The sequence below is a fragment of the Eulemur rufifrons genome, chromosome 2 (genome assembly GCF_041146395.1).
Source record: "Eulemur rufifrons isolate Redbay chromosome 2, OSU_ERuf_1, whole genome shotgun sequence".
NCBI classification, from domain to species: Eukaryota; Metazoa; Chordata; class Mammalia; order Primates; family Lemuridae; genus Eulemur; species Eulemur rufifrons.
This window is the reverse complement of record NC_090984.1, coordinates 47,868,800-47,886,860: the sequence shown is the minus strand read 5'-3', so window position 1 is coordinate 47,886,860 and position 18,061 is coordinate 47,868,800. Positions and strand designations below refer to the sequence as shown.

Below are 18,061 nucleotides of genomic sequence, written 5' to 3'. Positions count from 1 at the left end.
CAGGGAGAGGGAGGCACAAAGACTACCCAGGTACCCGTGGTTCATACTCCTCACAATGCTGAGAAATTGCATACTAGGGAAAGAAGGCCAGTGAGGTGGAGAGAGAGGGAAAATTGTCCAAGATGGTAGCACAAAAGCACACAGATGGGAGAGGAGCTCATACACTTGCCAGTGTCCTTGAAGTTTGCTGGCTTGGTGAGAGGCCTGGCCATGGTCCTAATGCTGCACTTACCAGGATTTGGATGATTACCTGGGATAGCTTTCTCTCTCGGAACTCAGGAGTTAGCGGCTTAAGTTTTAGGACTTTAGCTGATAGGGAAAGGGGACAGAAGAGGAGTTGAGATTATTAGAAAAGTGCCTTTTCACATAAGGGAAAAAGCCAGTACTAACTGTACTTATGCTCTATGCAGAGCCCTTGTGGCCCAATGACCGTGTCATCAATCTGGCAGCAAACGTATTGAGCCTATGCTCAGTGCAACACTCATTAGAGTTGTATTAAGAAGTATAAGATGGCCAGGCGTGGTGGCTCACAACTGTAATCCTAGCACTCTGGAAGGCCGAGGCAGGAGGATTGCTTGAGCTTAGGAGTTCGAGACCAGCCTGAGCAAGAGCAAGACCCCGTCTCTACAAAAAATAGAAAAATCAGCCAGGCATGGTGGCTTGTGCCTGGAGTCCCAGCTACTTGGGATGCTGAGGCAGGAGGATGGCTTGAGCCCAGGAGTTTGAGGTTGCAGTGAGCTATGATGATGGATGATGCCACTGTACTCTGGCTCCGGTGACAGAGTGAGACCCTGGCTCAAAAAAAAAAAAAAAAGAAAAGAAAAGAAAAAGAAAAAAGTATAAGACACTAGTACAGTGGTTAGTCCTCCCAACAATTCTGTGAGGTAGATATTATGATCTCCGTTTTATAAATGAGGAATTCAAAGGTCAGAGAGGTTTAAATATCTTATGTCCAAGACTATATAGCCAAGAAGTGACTTAAGTAGGATCTGAGCTCCCAGGTCTATGCTGCTCTTGGGAAGGATGGTCTGCTCATTAATATAAGATAGTGACACTGGATTTAGAAAATCATGGTATTATTGCTATATTTTTTTAGAGCCAGGGTCTTACTCTGTTGCCCACGCTAGAGTGCAGTGGCTCACTATAACCTTGAATGCCTGGGCTTAAGCAATTCTCCTGTTTCAGCCTCCTGAGTAGCTGAGACTACAGGCACATGCCATCATGTCCAGCTAATTTTTTTTTTTTCAGAGATGGGGTCTCACTATGTTGCCCAGGCTGGTCTCAAACTCCTGGGCTCAAGCGATCCTCCCTCCTCAGCCTCCCAATGTGCTGGGATTACAGGCATGAGCCACCACATCCAGTGAGCTCCTCCTAAGGGCCAAGATAACCTTATATTCTTGTCCTTTAGTCAAGAGGACTGTGGTGCTCCCACCAGCTGCTCATTGATTTGTGTTAGACCACTCCCTCTCATCCCTACCGTTGGTCCAGTGAATTGGACAACAAAGATATATTAAGTTTGCTCTGATATGTGGACAGCATACTTTGGGATCTGCCCCGGCACTGGTACCTTTTCAACAGAGAGACAGAGAGACAGGCTCAGAGCTAAGGCAAACACTCTGGAGTTCACAAGTGGGGCAGGCTAGTGCTTTTACAAAACTCTAAGTTGTTAAACATAGTGATTCTACCCTCACTTACCTGCCTAAGGCTCAAGGGTCACTTGCTAATTTAGATGGATTTGGTTTTCCAAACAAAGTAGGAGCCACATCCACATCCATGTGAATGAGCAGAACCTGCGGTTTCTGTGCCCTGTAAGAAGCACGGGGTTTGGTTCTGGCTACACACCTCACTGTCTTTAGTGCTTCCGAGCGGGCGGGTACACACTACCCTGTGCATCTGCAGGAAGTAGCCTTCCTGATCCTTCTGACTCTGCTTAAGTTTTAGGACTCTAGCTGATAGGGAAAGGGGACAAAAGAGGAGTTGAGATTTATTAGAAAAATCTCCATCAGAAGGAGATTTCCCTAACCCCTGCTGCAGCCATGTGAAGAAGCCATTCCCCCCCCCCCTCGTCCCACTTCCTTGCTTCCTTTGCACTACTCATTCCTGTTTCTTGCCCTGTTCTTTCCCCATTTCCTGATTTCCCCTCTTAGAGAAACTCTTTCTCCTTTGACTTGGCATGCTTTTCAGAACAGGAAAGGAATATAATTCCATATTCTTCCTTCCTTCCTTCTTCCCTCCTCTTTTCCCTTCTTTGGGATGTTCCTAGGCAGTTCAGGATCTAGAAATAGCTCTCAAGGCCATCCGGGACAGACAGTCTACATGACTGGCAATGTCCTCATTCCCATCTTTGCTGTTGCCAAGGGTTTAGGGAGGTGACCAGAGCTGGCAGTGCTGTCTCTTCCTCAGCTCTAGGATGCCCTGCATCACCTCTTATCCTATGATCCTGCCTTCTAACAGGTAATGTCGAGGTTTTGCTTATGTCAAAATTAGGTCTTTCTGATATAAAAATTATGGATCCCTGTTTATAGAGAGTTTCTGAATCTATGAGGCGAGACTTTCAGAGTAAATTTGGCTCAGATATCCAAAATCCTGAGGAAGCTTTGAAGCTCCTATTCATTGACCCTCTTGTAGGAAGGTAGTGGGCACAGAGGTTCTTTCTCATCCTTGAGTGGTGCTGAACGAGATAGGATTCATTCCACACAGCACCTGCCTGCCACAGAACATGATCCCCACAATAAAGACTTTATCACGAACCTGATCCAGCAGCACACTGGAGTTTACCCATCTGGATTTAAAACCTTCAGTATTTCCCTGCTTGTCTTTCAGCATCACACATTGGCATCCCCCAAGTACATCCATTAGGCCACTTGAATCTGTTTTCAATCTCCCAAATAGGCAGCAGCACAGGCCTCTCTAAGAATGTCCACAGCGGCCACATCATAAGTCAAAGAAAAAATGCTTTTGATTAGTTACTCCAGATCCCCTTGAAAGTGATCAGTTAGAGATGAAGTATTCACATTTGTTGAAGGAAAGACATTCAGTCTGTCCCATTTCCACTGAAGGGTGAGCAAAGGAAAGAATGTGGAAATGAAATGCAGAAGAAGTAGGTCCTAGGTAGGAAGAGTTCCTTGCCTGTAAGAATGAGGCACTTCCCAATTAGAGGATCTAAGAGGTCACAGGCCCCCTTTCCTATCCTCTCCAACAGGTCTTAGGAGCTGGGGAAGTGTGTTCAGCCTCACCTGGTTATTTCTTCTTTCAGAGCAGCAGGGTCTGCAGGGTAAAACTTCACACGGAAGCACATGGTGAATGGAGGCTGGGCTGCAGAGAAAAAGAGGTGCCCATCAGGGAATCCCCTCTCCCAGAAGATGACTGGGCTGTCCTCCCACCAGTATGCATAGTCCATGCAGAAGAAAATCCTCATGTGTTTAGGGTCAACTGATACTCAGGATAATGGAAATTTACATATGCAGACCACATGTGGGAAGTTTCATCCCACCCTCCCCGGGGTGTGAGGGGGAGGCTTCGGTCTTTTCATGGAGAATAAATACTTACATCGCAATTGCTTCACCACAGACTTTGTAAACTCCAACCAGTGCTGAAACAGAGAACACAGAACATGAAAACCCTAATGAGAAGCACTGTCAAAAATAATTTGTTTCATCCAATTTAAATAACTAGACAGATTATAGCCTAGGGTGAAAGCAGCCCAGAAGCTTGTGAAATATAGGTTTGGGGAGTAAAAAGCGATATGATTTTCTGAAACAAGCTCCCCATGGAACCTAGCTGGGAAAGGGGGATAGTTCCAGCTTCAGATGTCATTTCTGGGCTTCCCTGGAAGTGCTGCCTTCCAAGGCAGGGTGCCGAAGTTCTGAGCCACGATCCTGGCAGGCTAGTAGGCCTGAGCGACGGCACGTACATGGGGTGGCGACAAACGCCACCCAGCTTGAGTAGGGAATGCTGACTTGATAGGTGGGGTGTGTGTGTGTTATATACCAACGTCTTTGGCAGGGGAGTGGGGATAGAGGCTATTGGAACAACTCTAGAAAGCACTGACGAGTAGAAATTCATAAGGCAGGGATGGCTGCTGTATACTCCATCTTTCTTGGAGGAACACAGATTGCCAGCCCTTGAACTAGAGAACACATACTCAGGATTCCTTGGCATCCAGGGATGTTTAAAGTCTAAGTCTCATAAGATAACTAACCACAAACAATGTGTAGGTTAGTGTCCTTCTTCCCTTGGAGTTTCTTTTTCTTTTCTTTTATTTCAAAATATTAAGGGGGTACAAATGTTTTTGTTACATAGCTTGTCAAAGAGGCAGGACATAGTATAGTAGCAACATAATTTTTCCCATGGTACTTATTTTGGGGTAAGGAAGCAATGAAAACATTCTACATATGTTTCTCAATTCTACATGGGTCCTTTATAAAATTTACTATTGATGTTTGTTGCTTTTATGCTAATCAGGATTAGCTAGGACTATTATTATTTGGGATTTGATTATCTGGAAGTAGCTTAAAGCTGCCAGATGTAACTTCTGTGAGGGAAGAAAACTGTATTTAACACTGTATCACCAGTGCCTAGCACAGTGTTAGATATGTAGCTACTGAATGGAAAAAGAGACTGGGTCCACACTTCCCTCTTTTCTGGCTACTTCCATTTAGCATAATGTCTTGGCAGAGTCCTCCCTCTGGCAGGAAAGCAGCCAGGGCCATGCAGACAGCATCCTGGCCTCCCCTGACTCCCAGCTATCACCTTCTGGGCTGGGCCACGGGGCATGCAGTTAATGGACCCACTAAGAGCCAGTTCTTCCATCAGCTCCACATGGATAATCCCGGCTGACATTCTGCTCTCTTGCTTCCTCTGATCCGAGTTCCCACGAGGCTGGCAACTCATTATAGCCACTCAATGTGGTTAAGAGGTCCTTCTCACATTACACGGCCCACCGCGGCTCGGCTTCATGGGAAGCAAAGGCAAGAGATGAAATTGCACAGCAACTGCCGGGGTTCCAGGCTGTGCCTGTGAAGGCGGAGGAGGCCTATCTGCTCAGAGCACCCTGGAATTGTGTATAGTGAGGGGAACACAGCAAGAGTCTGGGACTCAGTAAATAGAACACCCCTAGACATCCGACTGATAGATTAAAAGGAATTAACAAAGGAAGTTCTATAGAAGTTAAGAAGAATGACTGTGAGATGCGTTCTCAGCAGAGGACAGATGGAGCTGAATTACAAAGAGGCTATTCCCCTTGGCAATAGCTGGAGAGAAGACTTCGATGTGTACAGTAGTGAGAGCTCAAGGAAGGACTGAGGCTGGAGGAGCTTAGGAAGGGGGTGGGAAAGGGGTGAAAAGCTGTCATAGTTTGTCCATGGGATTTTAAGGGTCTGGCAGGGAAATCTTGAGAGGATCCCAAGAATATGGCAATGGCCAGAGTTGCTTTTTGAAGCTGCCTGGCTAAATCTGGGCCTCAGAATCCCTAGCGAACTGGTGACATGGGCTTGGGGAGAAGGGATCAGAAGAGGAAAAGAAGATTCAGAGAGGAGGGTTTCCTCCTGTATTTGGGCAAATGGGCCAATGTGGCACCATCTTCAGACTCTGGGGGCTTGACGGGGTGCACAGGAGAGGCTGAGAGCAGGCGGAGGCCCTGAGCCTGAGTTGGGAACAGTGGGGCAGGGCAGTGGAGGACCAGGAGAGACCTGCAGAGCTCCCAGAGCAAGCAGTGATGTAGGGATGGGGCGAGTGCTGGGTTGCACCCAGGGAGGAGGTTTAGTTTAGGGCCTTACACCCTGAGGGAGCCAGGGAGCTCACCTCCTACATCTCTACCTTGAATCCGTGGATCTAGGATAACTCTTAAAAGCCCATTTCCCAACAAGCCCCAGGTACCCCTTTAAGCCTCCCTGCTCTCTCTAACCCCTCTCTCAAAGCACAAAATCACCCAACTTTCAGAGGCTATCAGGTATGAATTCAGCATGGAATCTTAGAAATCATACAGGCCCTGGAGGCTCAGACAGGTCTGAGCTCAAGATTGGCTTTGCCACTTACCTTGGGAAAGTTACTTAACCTATCTGAGACTTTATTTAGTCATCTGGAGAACACATATTATAATTATGGATACTCATCTCATTTGTGTTAAGGAACAAATGAAATAACATATGTGAAGCTCTTAGCTTAGCGCCCACACAGCTCAGCGAACAATGTGCATCAGCTGGAAGAACTAGTTTGTGTTCAGTGCAGAGCCTGGCCCACAGCAGGCACTCCACGAACGTTTATTTCTCCCCTTTCCCATTTTCTTAGCTCTTTCTAGCTCCTTCTCCTTTTAATCTTTATCACCTCCACATATTCTCTTGTTCTTCTCAGGCATATTCCAACCTAACTAAAAAATAACGAACAGGATACATTTTGCCCTTTTTCCTCCATACACCACCCCCTCTGGGAGATGAAGAATCTTGGGGTAACTGGCCTTTCTTTTTAAGGAGAGAAAGCTCAGATAAGCAAACACCATTTATAAAAATAGTCCATCATATTTTGCCACATCAATGGGGATGCCAGAGAGTACATCCCCACCAACAGCAAAAACCAGGTAAGCAGAAATTGTAGAAACTGCAGGTGTCTGTGAGCTGGGAGGCTGGGCAAGTGGAGGTGAGAAATATAGTGCTATATATGCACCATTAACTCACTCACCCATTCATTGCTTCGGCAAATATTTGTTGAATATCAACCACATTCTAGGCCCTGTGCTAGTTACATGGGAGACAGCGATGAATGAGATGAAGTCCATGTCCTCAAGAAACTTGTATTTTTTTTTTTTTTTTTTTGCAGGGAACACAGGTAATCAAACAGATAATCACAGCATGGTGTAATAAGTGCTATGACAGAGGTAGTAGAGGGCACATGGGGGCCATAGGAGGGCCCCTAGTTTAGAGTGGGGGTTAGGGGTGACTTCCTGGAAGAAATAAAAGTCTAAGCTAAGACCCTAAGTGTGAAAAGGAGTTAGTCAGAAGAAAACTGGAGGAAAAGGAGAAGAGTGTTCTAGGCAGGGGAACTGTGAAGGTGAAGGCTCTGCAAAGAAAGAAGGCACGAGGTGTGTGGAGAGCCACGGTATCATTCGGGGAGAAGACAGGTCAGGGGAGACGAAGCTGGAGAGGTAGTCAGGGGCCTGAGATAATGGACTTGTTCCTGTATCTGTTTGGAATATCGTAATCCTTGTCAATGCCCTGTGTCTGCAGAGCTGGCTGTGCTGTGTAGAGCAGAGCAAGGATTGCAGGATTTGCAAGGCAATGAAAGGGCCACGTCAGTTTGTCTCTATCCCTGTCCTGCCTAGACTGGGTTGGTGGGTTGGTATGGCACCTCGGGGGAGGCCCTTCCTATCCAGAACAATGCGGTTCAGCCCACTTATTAGAAAGGGGGCAGGAGAGGCTCACCCTGTGATCTGGGCTCTGAGATTACAACACTAGCCCAGCTGCTGCGCCTCCGACTGGGCAACTTTGTGCAAACCACTTAAACTCTCTCGTCTGCCATTTCAGTATCTGTAAAATGACAGGCTTCTCTAGGTGAACTCTAGCAAAGGTACCTTTCAGGTCTAATGATATGATTTGAAAAGATGACATCCAACTGCAAGGCCTGGCTGGTCCCTGGACTCCTGGGGCTTAACTCTGAATGTGAGTGACAGTTCAAGGTCTCAGGCTTATTGACTAGTCCTGTCTTCCCTTTGTGCTTCGGACATTGACTTACCCGCTGCTTATCTGGGTCTACAAAGCGGATCCCAAAATAGTCTTTCTCAAGTAGGTTCAGGTGGTGGCACAGAAGGTCAAACAGGTACTGGCCTTTGGCATCTCTCTGCAAAGAAAGCAAGCTCCATTGAGAAGTGAGTGGGCTTCCCCAGTGTTTTTACGGTCATTAGACATTATTTATAACTGTTGCACGTGTATATGAAAGGAGCACACATCCATAACTGTTCTCCACACTGTGATACATCAGATACTCTCCAGAATCCTGAGGCACCTGGAAGGAGCCCAGGAGCTCTTCCCACCACAAAGCCATCAGAGAAGTTAGGTAAACCCAGTTCCAATCTCTAATGCACAAAGCTTTCTTAAACTAGTGGAAATAGGCAAGACCAGTGTGCAATACAGCATTAATTGGTAAATACCAAGTCCAGCTGGCTCTGCCTCTAAAGTAAATCTGGAATCCATCTATTCTCTCCATCGCCATTACCAACCCATGGGTCAGGCCACCACCATCCCTCACCTGGACCACTGCCAGAGCCTTCTAACTACTCTCTGCTCTGCTCTTGCCCTCCTCAGTCATTCTCCACACAGCAACCAGAGTGACTGCAATTTATAATAGACATAATATCTTTTTTGCTTAATAAGTCATATAAACACATTGTAAGATATTCAAACATACATAAGGATATATTATCAAGACTAAGTCTCAGCCGGGCATAGTGGTTCACGCCTATAATCCTAGCACTCTGGGAGGCAGAGGTGGGCAGATCGTTTGAGCTCAGGAGTTTGAGACCAGCCTGAGCAAGAACGAGACCCTGTCTCTACTAAAAAAAAAAAAATAGAAAGAAATTATCTGGACAACTAAAAACATATAGAAAAAATTAGCCGGGCATGGTGGCACATGCCTGTAGTCCCAGCTACTCGGGAGGCTGAGGCAGTAGGATCGCTTGAGCCCAGGAGTTTGAGGTTGCTGTGAGCTAGGCTGATGCCACGGCACTTTAGCCCAGGCAACAGAGTGAGACTCTGTCTCCAAAAAAAAAAAAAAAAAAAAAAAACAGAGTAAGTCTCCCTTCTGCCCTAGGTGCTTTCTTCCCTAGTTCCTCTCCCCAAAAGCAACCTGTTATCAGCTTCTTGGATATCCTTTATATGATATTTTATATATGGGCAAACATACATACATATACAACTCCCCTCCCTCCCTTCCTTCCTTCCCTCTCGTCCCTTCTTTCTTTTTCTCCCTTTCTTTCTTTTCCTCCTTCCATCCTTTCCTTTCCACTCTCTTTCTTTCTTTCTTTCCTTTCTTTCTTTTTAGAGACAGGGTTTCACTCTGAAGCCCAGGCGAGAGTGCAGTGGCATCATCATAGCTCACCGCAACCTGGACTACAGGTGTGCGCCATCATGCCCAGCTAATTTTCTTGTTTTGTTTTGTTTTGTTTTTGGTAAAGACAGGGTCTCGCTATTGCCCAGGCTGGTCTTGAACTCCTGGCCTCAAGCGATTCTCCTGCCTTGGCTTCCCAAAGTGCTAGGATTATAAATGTGAGCCAGCTCGCCTGGCCCTACATCTCCTCTCTTTAAAATATATTTGTAACATTTTTATGATCTATTCTGTTTCTTGGTTTTTTTTTTTTCCCCCTCCCACTTAGGATATGTTGCAAATCCTTCTTCAGTACATATAGATATGCCTCACAGTTTTTAACTGCATACCACTGTAACGAACCCAAAGTTATTTACCCAGTTCCACATTGACGGAATTAGTTTCTAATTTGCTATTACAAACAATGTGGCAGTGAACACACAATGATCTTTAATTACCTTCCTCACTTCTGCTTAACACCATCAGTGGCTTCCTGTTGCTCTCAGAATAAAATCCAAATCCTGATCATGGCCTTGGAGGCACAAGGAAGCCTGGCTCCTAAATTCTCTCTGAATTTAACCCAAATCATTCTCCTCACTACCTTCCAGCCATGGTCTTTCTGTTCCTGAACATGCTGAGGCTCTTCTGCCTCTGTGTCTTTGTATTCCCTATGCCTGGAATGCTTTTCCTACAACCCTTCTCTGCTCCTCCTTGTATTTTTCATGTCCTAGCTTAAGTACCCCCTGTGCAGGAGGTCTTCTCCTCTAGAATGGCCCTCCCAGGTACTTTCCATCTCATTATCCTGTTTATGTCCTCGATGGCACTTATAACAGTTTGCAATCATTTTGTTGGTTTGTTTATTTATTGTCTGCTTTCTTTCTAGACTATAATTTTCATGAGGGCAGGACTCCCCCAGAACTTAGCACAGGGCTTGATACATGGCAGATAGGTACTCAATAGTTATTTGCTGAATAAATTTGAATGAAAAGAAGATAAAAGTTTGGCTAAAAGGTTTGACAAAATGGTGAGAAACTAGGCTGTTTATAACCCATAACCTTTTTACTTCAGAGACCTGCCTGGGTGCCTGGGATGAAGTGGGTGGAGAATGACTTGCAGGAAACTATCAGAACATCTGGAGCCCTGCAAAGCATCGCCCTGTGGGCCTGTCCTCAGTGGTCTCCGCAGCTCAGCTCAGATGATTATCTCTGGTGGGTCCGTGTCTAATTTTGCATCCAAATTGAGGTTGTGTAATAAGATCCAAAGATCACACCCTGTGCCAAAGCCCAAGGCCATGGGCAATTACAGAAGGGTCTGGCCCTGTTCCAAGAATGGGCATATTTTTAAGACCTTTACAAAAGGTTTACATGTTACCTCTTCCCCTTCTGCTGGCTCACCCCGTGCTATCTGTGGAGAACTAGGGCAGGATACTAAATCTCTCAGCAAATATCTTAAGAAGCTTATCCTTGCAGAAGCTGAAGGATGGGTGAGTGGACAGCTCAACTACAGAAGGAGGCAACACGCGGTCTCCTCCCCTTCCTCTCCTGCTGGCCTCACGCTCCGTCTCATGACACAGTCCTGAAGCAGTGGGCCTCATTCCCCATCTCTTTTGTCTCCCACCAGAAAGAGCTACTCTCAGGACAGAGACTTAAGAATCGCACTGAGACTTCTGGGTGGGGGGCCGCAGACCAGGTCTTTCAAGGGACTCCATTGACAACCGTCTCCTTGGGCAGGGCCTGCCAGCTACTTCTTTACTGATGCCCTAGAGTATCCACAAAGCTTAAACTGATATTTAAGGTTCCTCTGGGAGCAGAGGAAATATGTTTAACTCTATCCCACGCAGCATGTCCTACACTATTATCTCTCATAGAGCAACTAAAATGGAACAGTAAGAGTGGCATATTATGATTATTTTTCTCTACAAATTTTACTTTGCACCAAGCTGGCTACTATAATACACTATGATCAACTGGTATGAGTTTTAATGGCTAAAGAAGTTCACTTCCATACATACAACCATATTAGCAAGGGCCTGGGACAGAGCTAACCACAGGGAAACTGTGCTTCTGTGATGGAAACCCTACGGTCTTTTAATAAGAATCCGCCTTCCATAACAACAACTCACTCTCAGGGGCTGGAAGCTCACATGTGCTTGCAAGGCTCTTAACTAGTAAAACCCTAAATTCAGTAGCTCCAACTTCAGAGTTCTCCCACTTCATAGGAAGAAAAAAGAAGCACAGGTTTTCTCTTGCAGTAGTTATGAAACAAGGACATATCCCATTATATATCCCCTGCATCTATAAAAGAGGATCTTTTTCTGTTTATTTCTCAGCATCTGGTGAATCCCCTGGTTCCCCACCATGAAGTAATAGTTCCCTCAGGTTCCCATTTCCCATTTCCCAGTGGCAGATTCGTGGTTTTCAGCTAGGAGGCTCTTGCGTAGACTAATGAAGAGAAGCCGCTGTTCTAAGGCTGGGGGCGGGGGTAAGAGGAATGGCGAGACAGGAGGGAACAGAGCTCCTTCTCAGCAGAACTCCATGAAGTTTAAATGGCAGAAACACAAAGGCAGGCACCTTTCACCGAAGGCTGCAACACGGCCCTCCCCTAAGGCACTCGTGCCCGTGGCTGGCGGAGCATCCCTGCGGCAGTATTCAGGTGCAGTCACATGCAGCTGTACCATCCTGATGCGCTCGCTACAACAAGCCATTGGCAGGGGCAGGATTTTAGGAATTTTACAGCTTCCTGGCCTCATGGGTCCGCTTGCACTTCTAGATGCCAGCTGAGTCCTAGGATAACCTCTCCATGGTCTCCCAGCCCTAAGTCCCAGGAGTTTCTGGAATATTCTGCAGCAACCAGTCTTTTCTTTGGTGGATGGCAAAGCCCAGTGACTTTCTATCTTCTCCTCCCTTTGCAATTTCCCCAGCATGATGGCTAAACTGTGTGCTGTGCGTTGGATGTTGTGCCATTGATTACACTGGAGAAACAGGCGCTTGTGCTGACAGGCGATTACTGTGTAGCCACAACGTAAGGGCTCCAAGCCTGAGGACGTTTATCTTCAGGACAAGTGAGCTGAGGCGGAGCACCCAAGTCCTTACCCTCCAGCTAGACTTCTGAGGTTATTTTCTTCCCAAAGACATTATTGGGTCAAAATAACTTATTAAGCACCCATTTAAAAATACATTTATATTTTATGAACCACAACAGTACCTACACTACACATATTTGAAAATGATAATGCATATAAGTACAACCCATTTATTCTCCCTATATGCACAGAATTACTCATGAACCTGCGTAATCATTCTGCAACGGTGGGGGTAGGAGAGTGGCTATTCTTGCTCCTCCTGCCTGGTTCTGGTTCCCTATGGTGTGCATTTCTTTAGGGAAGGGACTGAGGCAGCTAGCAGTAAGCAAGCTTGGGCCAGTGACCTAAACTATTCAAGGTTAATTGCATTTTCTGCCTCATAGTCAATACCTTTGGGCGGGAGAGAAGCTTAGTTTTAGCCCATCATAGATGGGGTCAAGCCCAGGGACTCTGGCACGCAGCATACTGGTGGGGGAAGCTAACACGGGGGAAGCCCCCTCTCATTAGACTTCACTTTCTTCAATCCTGCTTACTTGTGAGGCACACAGATTTTAAGTGCAAACTAAATGAGGCTTGCAGAGGCAAGAGCAATCACAACTTTCTCTCTCCGGGCTGTTTAAAGGGGAGCTGGCCATGGTTTCATGGGCTCTTAGAGGAGGCAGTGTAAGATGGGGGGATTATGGACAGTGGGCACCTGTGGCCCCAAAGTACAGAGTCCAGGATTGGGAATAGGCCAAGATTGGGGGTCTGGGGCAAAGGGCAAGAACTGAACAAGTTGTCCTCAGAGGCCTGACAGGGAAGACACAGGCACCAGGGATGGGATGACACCTCAGCCCCCATTCTAGCCTAACTTTATATTTAAATTTCTTGTAGGCCAAAGACTTCCTTGCTTTCCTTACCAGTGTCCTCTAAGGACACGTGTGGTGTGCCGAGATCTGCGAGGTTCAGGAGCAGATGCTGTGTAGAAGCACTTTAAATTCACAGAGGAACGGCCACATTAGCTCATCTTCTCAAGGCCACGGCATGAGTGAGCTGAGCAGAACAGTGTGTGTCAACGACTGGGGTGTCGGCTCTGTCCCTATGGTCACACTCCACCCAGCCCAGTGCTGTGAGGCAAAGTGAGAGTGAGGGTGCAAGTGCTAACAGCAATAGCGGGGCCCCAGATTTTCTCACCTCAGCACCTTCCACACTAATTTTCATTTTCTTTGAAGGGAGGGAACCCCCGCTGAGCTCCTGGCCCTGAAGCCCACTTTTCTTGCTTAGGCTTAAACCAACAAAATCTGCCCAGGAGCTGCTGAGGCTGCAGCTAGAAGAGCAGCCAGCTCACTCCGGGAAAAGATCAGGAAGCTCATTCCAGGGGGAGAAGCAGAGATGTCCATCTGCAAGCCACACTGTCTGGTGTAGCAGGTCACCACAAATGCAGCAGGGCCACAGGTCAGCCCTGCCCAGGCTCTCCCCTCTAGTCCCTACTCTGCAAAACTCAGCAGTCAGGCTGGGTACCGAGCAGGCTCCTGGCATCCTGACTATAGTGCCAGGAGGCTGCCATGGGGCCCAGGTAACCACGTGGCTCCTAAGGGAGCAGCCAGGCCCCGAGTGGGGGGGAATCAGAGTTCAGGAGAGAGGACCAGCACTAATTAGCCACTCTTCTCACCAGATCCTTACATGCAGCAACTTCTTTGCCCCAACAACCCCCATTCTGTATGCAAATCGAGAGCCAGAGTGATTTTCACGATGCCACACAGAGATCTGTGGGTTCAGATGCCAGGTGCGGTGCCGCCGGGAGCCCTGTGGGCAGTCCTCGCTCGGTCAGAGAACCGGCTTAGCTCATCGCCACATGGCGTAGCACGCAGAGGACATGCACGCAGGGCTGGGAGATCACGCTCAGTCTGGAACACGGAGGTCACTGTGTGCAAGTAAATGGCATGGGAGGGAGGACTAAGTGTTCTGTCAGCACAGATGGCCCAAAGCAGACTCAACAAGGGCAATTAAGACCCTCTGAGCAGAACCTTCAAACCTGCTGCTGTACAGCCTGCAAGAGCAGGGCTAAAGACAGAACTAGTCTTATTGAGATATCAATGATGACGCTTCAAAAGCCACAGTTTCTCATTCCTATGTGAATTCCTCGTAGCTAGTGAACTTTCTGGAAAGAAAAAAAACAGAGCTGGGCCTGAAGAAAAGCAGACAACTTTTTCATCTTTCCCACTTTTACAAGTAAGGCACTCTTAAAGCATCACTGCATCTTGCTATTGATTGAATAAATTTTGGTTGTATTTTTCCAGCCAGTGCTGAATATCTCAGCAGACTCGTCATGTCACAGATGCAGAATTACTGGACAATCAGCCAGGCTGAGTTCTTTGTATTTGTGAAGCTCATATTTTCTTTCTCTCTTCTGTCTGTCTCTCTTCCTCTTCTCTCTCTCTCACTCTCTCATACAACTATGCATCTCATACAATTTTGCTTCAGATAACTTCAAAAGAAAATCTAGAATTTTGGGAAAAATTGACTTCTTGCCCCCAACCCTAAGGACAGTTTGACAACTCACTTTATTGTTCGTTTTTTTGGAAAAGCAAATGCACATGTTGTTTGGCAAGTCTAGGGAATTTCTGAGGATACAGGGAGTGGCCTAGGTGGCCAGGGTCAGAAGAAATATGATAAACTTATGGGTCTTCATAATTCTGCAGTTATTCCCCAGTTTCCTTCCCCTTCACAGAGAATTGTTTATTGGCCAGCACCAACGTATGTCATGATCCTGAGGTGGACACAGCCCATAAATAAAAGAGGTCAGGATTTTTGAGTCCTGAGTAAAGTCTCCTTTTCAACTCTATCAGGTCACTCATGTTCCCTACAAGTGAGGTGGAGGCACGGGGAGCGGAAAGGGGCAGGGCTCTCTGGGAAAGCAAAGGCTTTGAGGACAAGCATGAGACTCAAAGTCAAGGCTCTGGTCTGCCACTTCTCAGCTTGTGACCTCAGATCCATCCCTTACTCTGAGCTTCAGTTTCCTCCTCTACAATACTCCATCTCTCAAAGCATTATTGTGACACTCAAAACAAGAGACACAACACACACAGGGTCTGTGAAAACTCACAAGCCCTAAGAACCTTCCTACCAACTTCCTCGGCCTCCAGTGACCTCTTCTTCTTTAGGATGAATGGGTGAGAACACTACAAGGCCTTGGCAATGAGACTGTGCCCTGAAGGAACAGAAGCCTGTCCTGCCTGGACAACAATACATGGGTGGATCCTGGCTACATGTCCACCTTGTGGTGTCCCCAAGATATGGGCATGGCCAGCATTTTGGAAGTATGCCCCATGGGGTTCTCCAAGCCCAGATCTGCATCTTCCTCATAACTGAAGACTATTTCTTCCGGACCAGATCAGAAGAGTAGAAAATATCAAATATATGCAATCATCCCAAAGCCCCTCAGACATCTGGCAGCTTCTACTCAGTGCCACAGAGACAGGGGGAGTTGAGTGAGGTGGAGGATGAGACATGACACAATTCCAACAGACACTGTATCTTTTAATGCCTTGGCTTTGATTAGAATAAAAAGAAAAAAAAAATTTGGCAAAATGTATTTCAATAAATTAACTCAGAGCCCTGATCTCCTTCAAAAAACATAACAGGTTCTCTCTGGAGTTAAAGCTACAGGAGCTAATTGTATCATCAGACTCCTCCCTCTGAAATCCCCAGGTGACTGCATAACGGGATGTTAGCAGGTAAAGGGGAGAGGGATGGGCAAGTAGAGCCCACAGCTCCCCAGTGGCAGTCCCAAGTTCCCCAGAGCATCTGCTGGCATCCTATCTGGGGACCAGACAGGTCATTTTCACTGCTTCTCCTGAGACGGATGGCCAGGGCCTCCCATGAAAGCCCCTTACTGCAGCAGACAGAACTCTGAGATGGGTTCCAAAGGGCGCAGGGTGGGGTGGGGGTGGCGATCGTGGTGGTTCTTGATTTTGTTCTTGTTCTCTGGTGTCACTAGTGGAACAAAGCCAGATTTATGAATGCCTCCCTTTCCACCACCAAGTGGAAAGAAACATCCTCCCTGGAACAAGACTGAGAGTCCCAGGAGAGGAGGGAGACAGCTGGGACCAGGAGCCAAACAGATGGGTAGGAAGATGGTTTCCTGTGCAAATGCTGAGGTGTGAAAACGCAGCAGGACAGACTCCGAATCTCCCAACAGTGATTGTCCCAGAGGTGGAAGAGGACAGGAAGGGGAGGCAAGACAGGAGGCACACAGCTAGCTCACTCGGAAGGTAGAGCTTCCCTAATAAGCAATAAATTCAGAACCATATCATGCTCTGGACCAGTGGTTCTCAAACTTGAGCCTGCACCAGAATCACCTGGAAGGCTTGTTAAAATATGGATTGCTGGGCCCTACCCCTAGCATTTCTAGTTCAGTGGGTCTGGGATGGGGCCCGAGAATCTGCATTTCTAACAAGTCCCCAGGTGATGCTGCTGCATCCTGGGTGATGCTGCTGTTGCCGGTCTCGGGATCACTGGACCAGATCAACTCTTCCCCAACATCAGTTTGTCGCTAGCTGTTCTTGAAGCCAAGACTGCAGGGATAAGGGAGAGAGAAGTGCATATTTGACCTCTACCACCATCCAGCTCTGTCAGCACAATCCTCACTTTCATTAACCTTCCACATTTTCATATGCCAAGAGCACCAACTTCAGAGCATTAGACTGTGAGTTAAATACTGCAAAGAAACTCTGTTCCTTCCTGCCAGGTTTCAAATTCTGCCTTTCAGTAGGCAGCTACCCAATTCTGGCTAGCAAGGTCAAGTCCCCAATTACTATTTACTTTCAGTGGCTAACTAGCTCAAAACTCACTGTACTTTTGCTATGAACTACATCATCTGAAAGTAAAGCTGGTAGTTATCATTAAACCTAATCCAGGTGAAAAGGTCCTCTTCTCACACCAGTTCTGCTGTCAGTGACAGGGAGTCTGTTCCAGAACATTTCCTCTCCTGGCCTCTGGCTCTCTTATCTAGGAGGTGGGGCTGGAAGGTTCCCCAGCCTTCCACCTGCTGCCGCCTACCTCCCTGCATCTGAACTCCTTAAGGCTTCTCAGTCTTGGCTGCCATGACCAGCCTTCTCCTTCTCTCCCTTTTCCTGGGAGAGGACCCAGGTGCCCCTGTATGGAGGGATAAGTACAGGATATATGCCCTGAGCACGTAGTTCCATGACAGGGAGGCAAGTCCTTCATGTTCAGCTTTGAGCAGGGAGTCTGGGGCAGGAGAGAAGTAATGGGAATAAGGAAAGGCAGATTCTGGTTGTGGTCTCTTGGACAAGTCATTGTCTCTCTCTGGGCCTCAGTTTCCCTCTCTGCAAATAATCTCATGTCCCCTTATTTTCCCCAAATCTCCGATTTTGTTATTTCTTTCTTTATTTATTTTGAGACAGAGGCTCGTTCTGTTGCCTGGGCTAGAGTGCCATGGCGTCAGCCTAGCTCACAGCAACCTCAAACTCCTGGGCTTAAGCAATCCTTCTGCCTCAGCCTCCCAAGTAGCTAGGACTACAGGCATGTGCCACCATGCCTGGCTAATTTTTTTCTGTATATATATTTTAGCTGTCCAGATCATTTCTTTCTATTTTTATTAGAGACAGGGTCTCGTTCTTGCTCAGGCTGGTCTCGAACTCCTGAGCTCAAGTGATCCTCCCGCCTTGGCCTCCCAGAGTGCTAGGATTACAGGCGTGAGCCACTGCACTCGGCCGGATTTGGTTATTAACTGACCAGAGTAATCATATTGCAGGTCCATTTTCTCCTAAACAAGGATAAAAAATTTTTTCTAAAGAGTAATTAAGTAGACTTAACAAGGTAGATGTTTAAAACATTTATCGCTAGTTTAATTAATTAAAAAAACACAGGGCCATTGCTCAAAGTAAATGGAAAGAGTAACTAAAC

General features: G+C 46.9%; 1 protein-coding gene across 6 annotated transcripts in view; it reads right to left on the bottom strand.

Annotated features, from left to right (window-relative positions):
• FRMD5 (FERM domain containing 5) overlaps positions 1–18,061 on the bottom strand; it is a 298,361-nt gene that overhangs the window by 42,255 nt on the left and 238,045 nt on the right. For 4 of the 6 annotated variants that reach the window (XM_069484181.1, XM_069484174.1, XM_069484167.1 and 1 more), the window contains exons 2-4: positions 7,726–7,830; positions 3,550–3,592; positions 3,237–3,315 (exon numbers count right to left, since the gene is read on the bottom strand). In XM_069484181.1, coding sequence (XP_069340282.1) covers positions 3,237–3,315; positions 3,550–3,592; positions 7,726–7,830 — 227 coding nt within the window. Of the gene's footprint in view, positions 1–3,236; positions 3,316–3,549; positions 3,593–7,725; positions 7,831–18,061 lie in introns of those variants that run through there. The other 2 variants (XM_069484200.1, XM_069484210.1) reach the window with 2 other exon arrangements.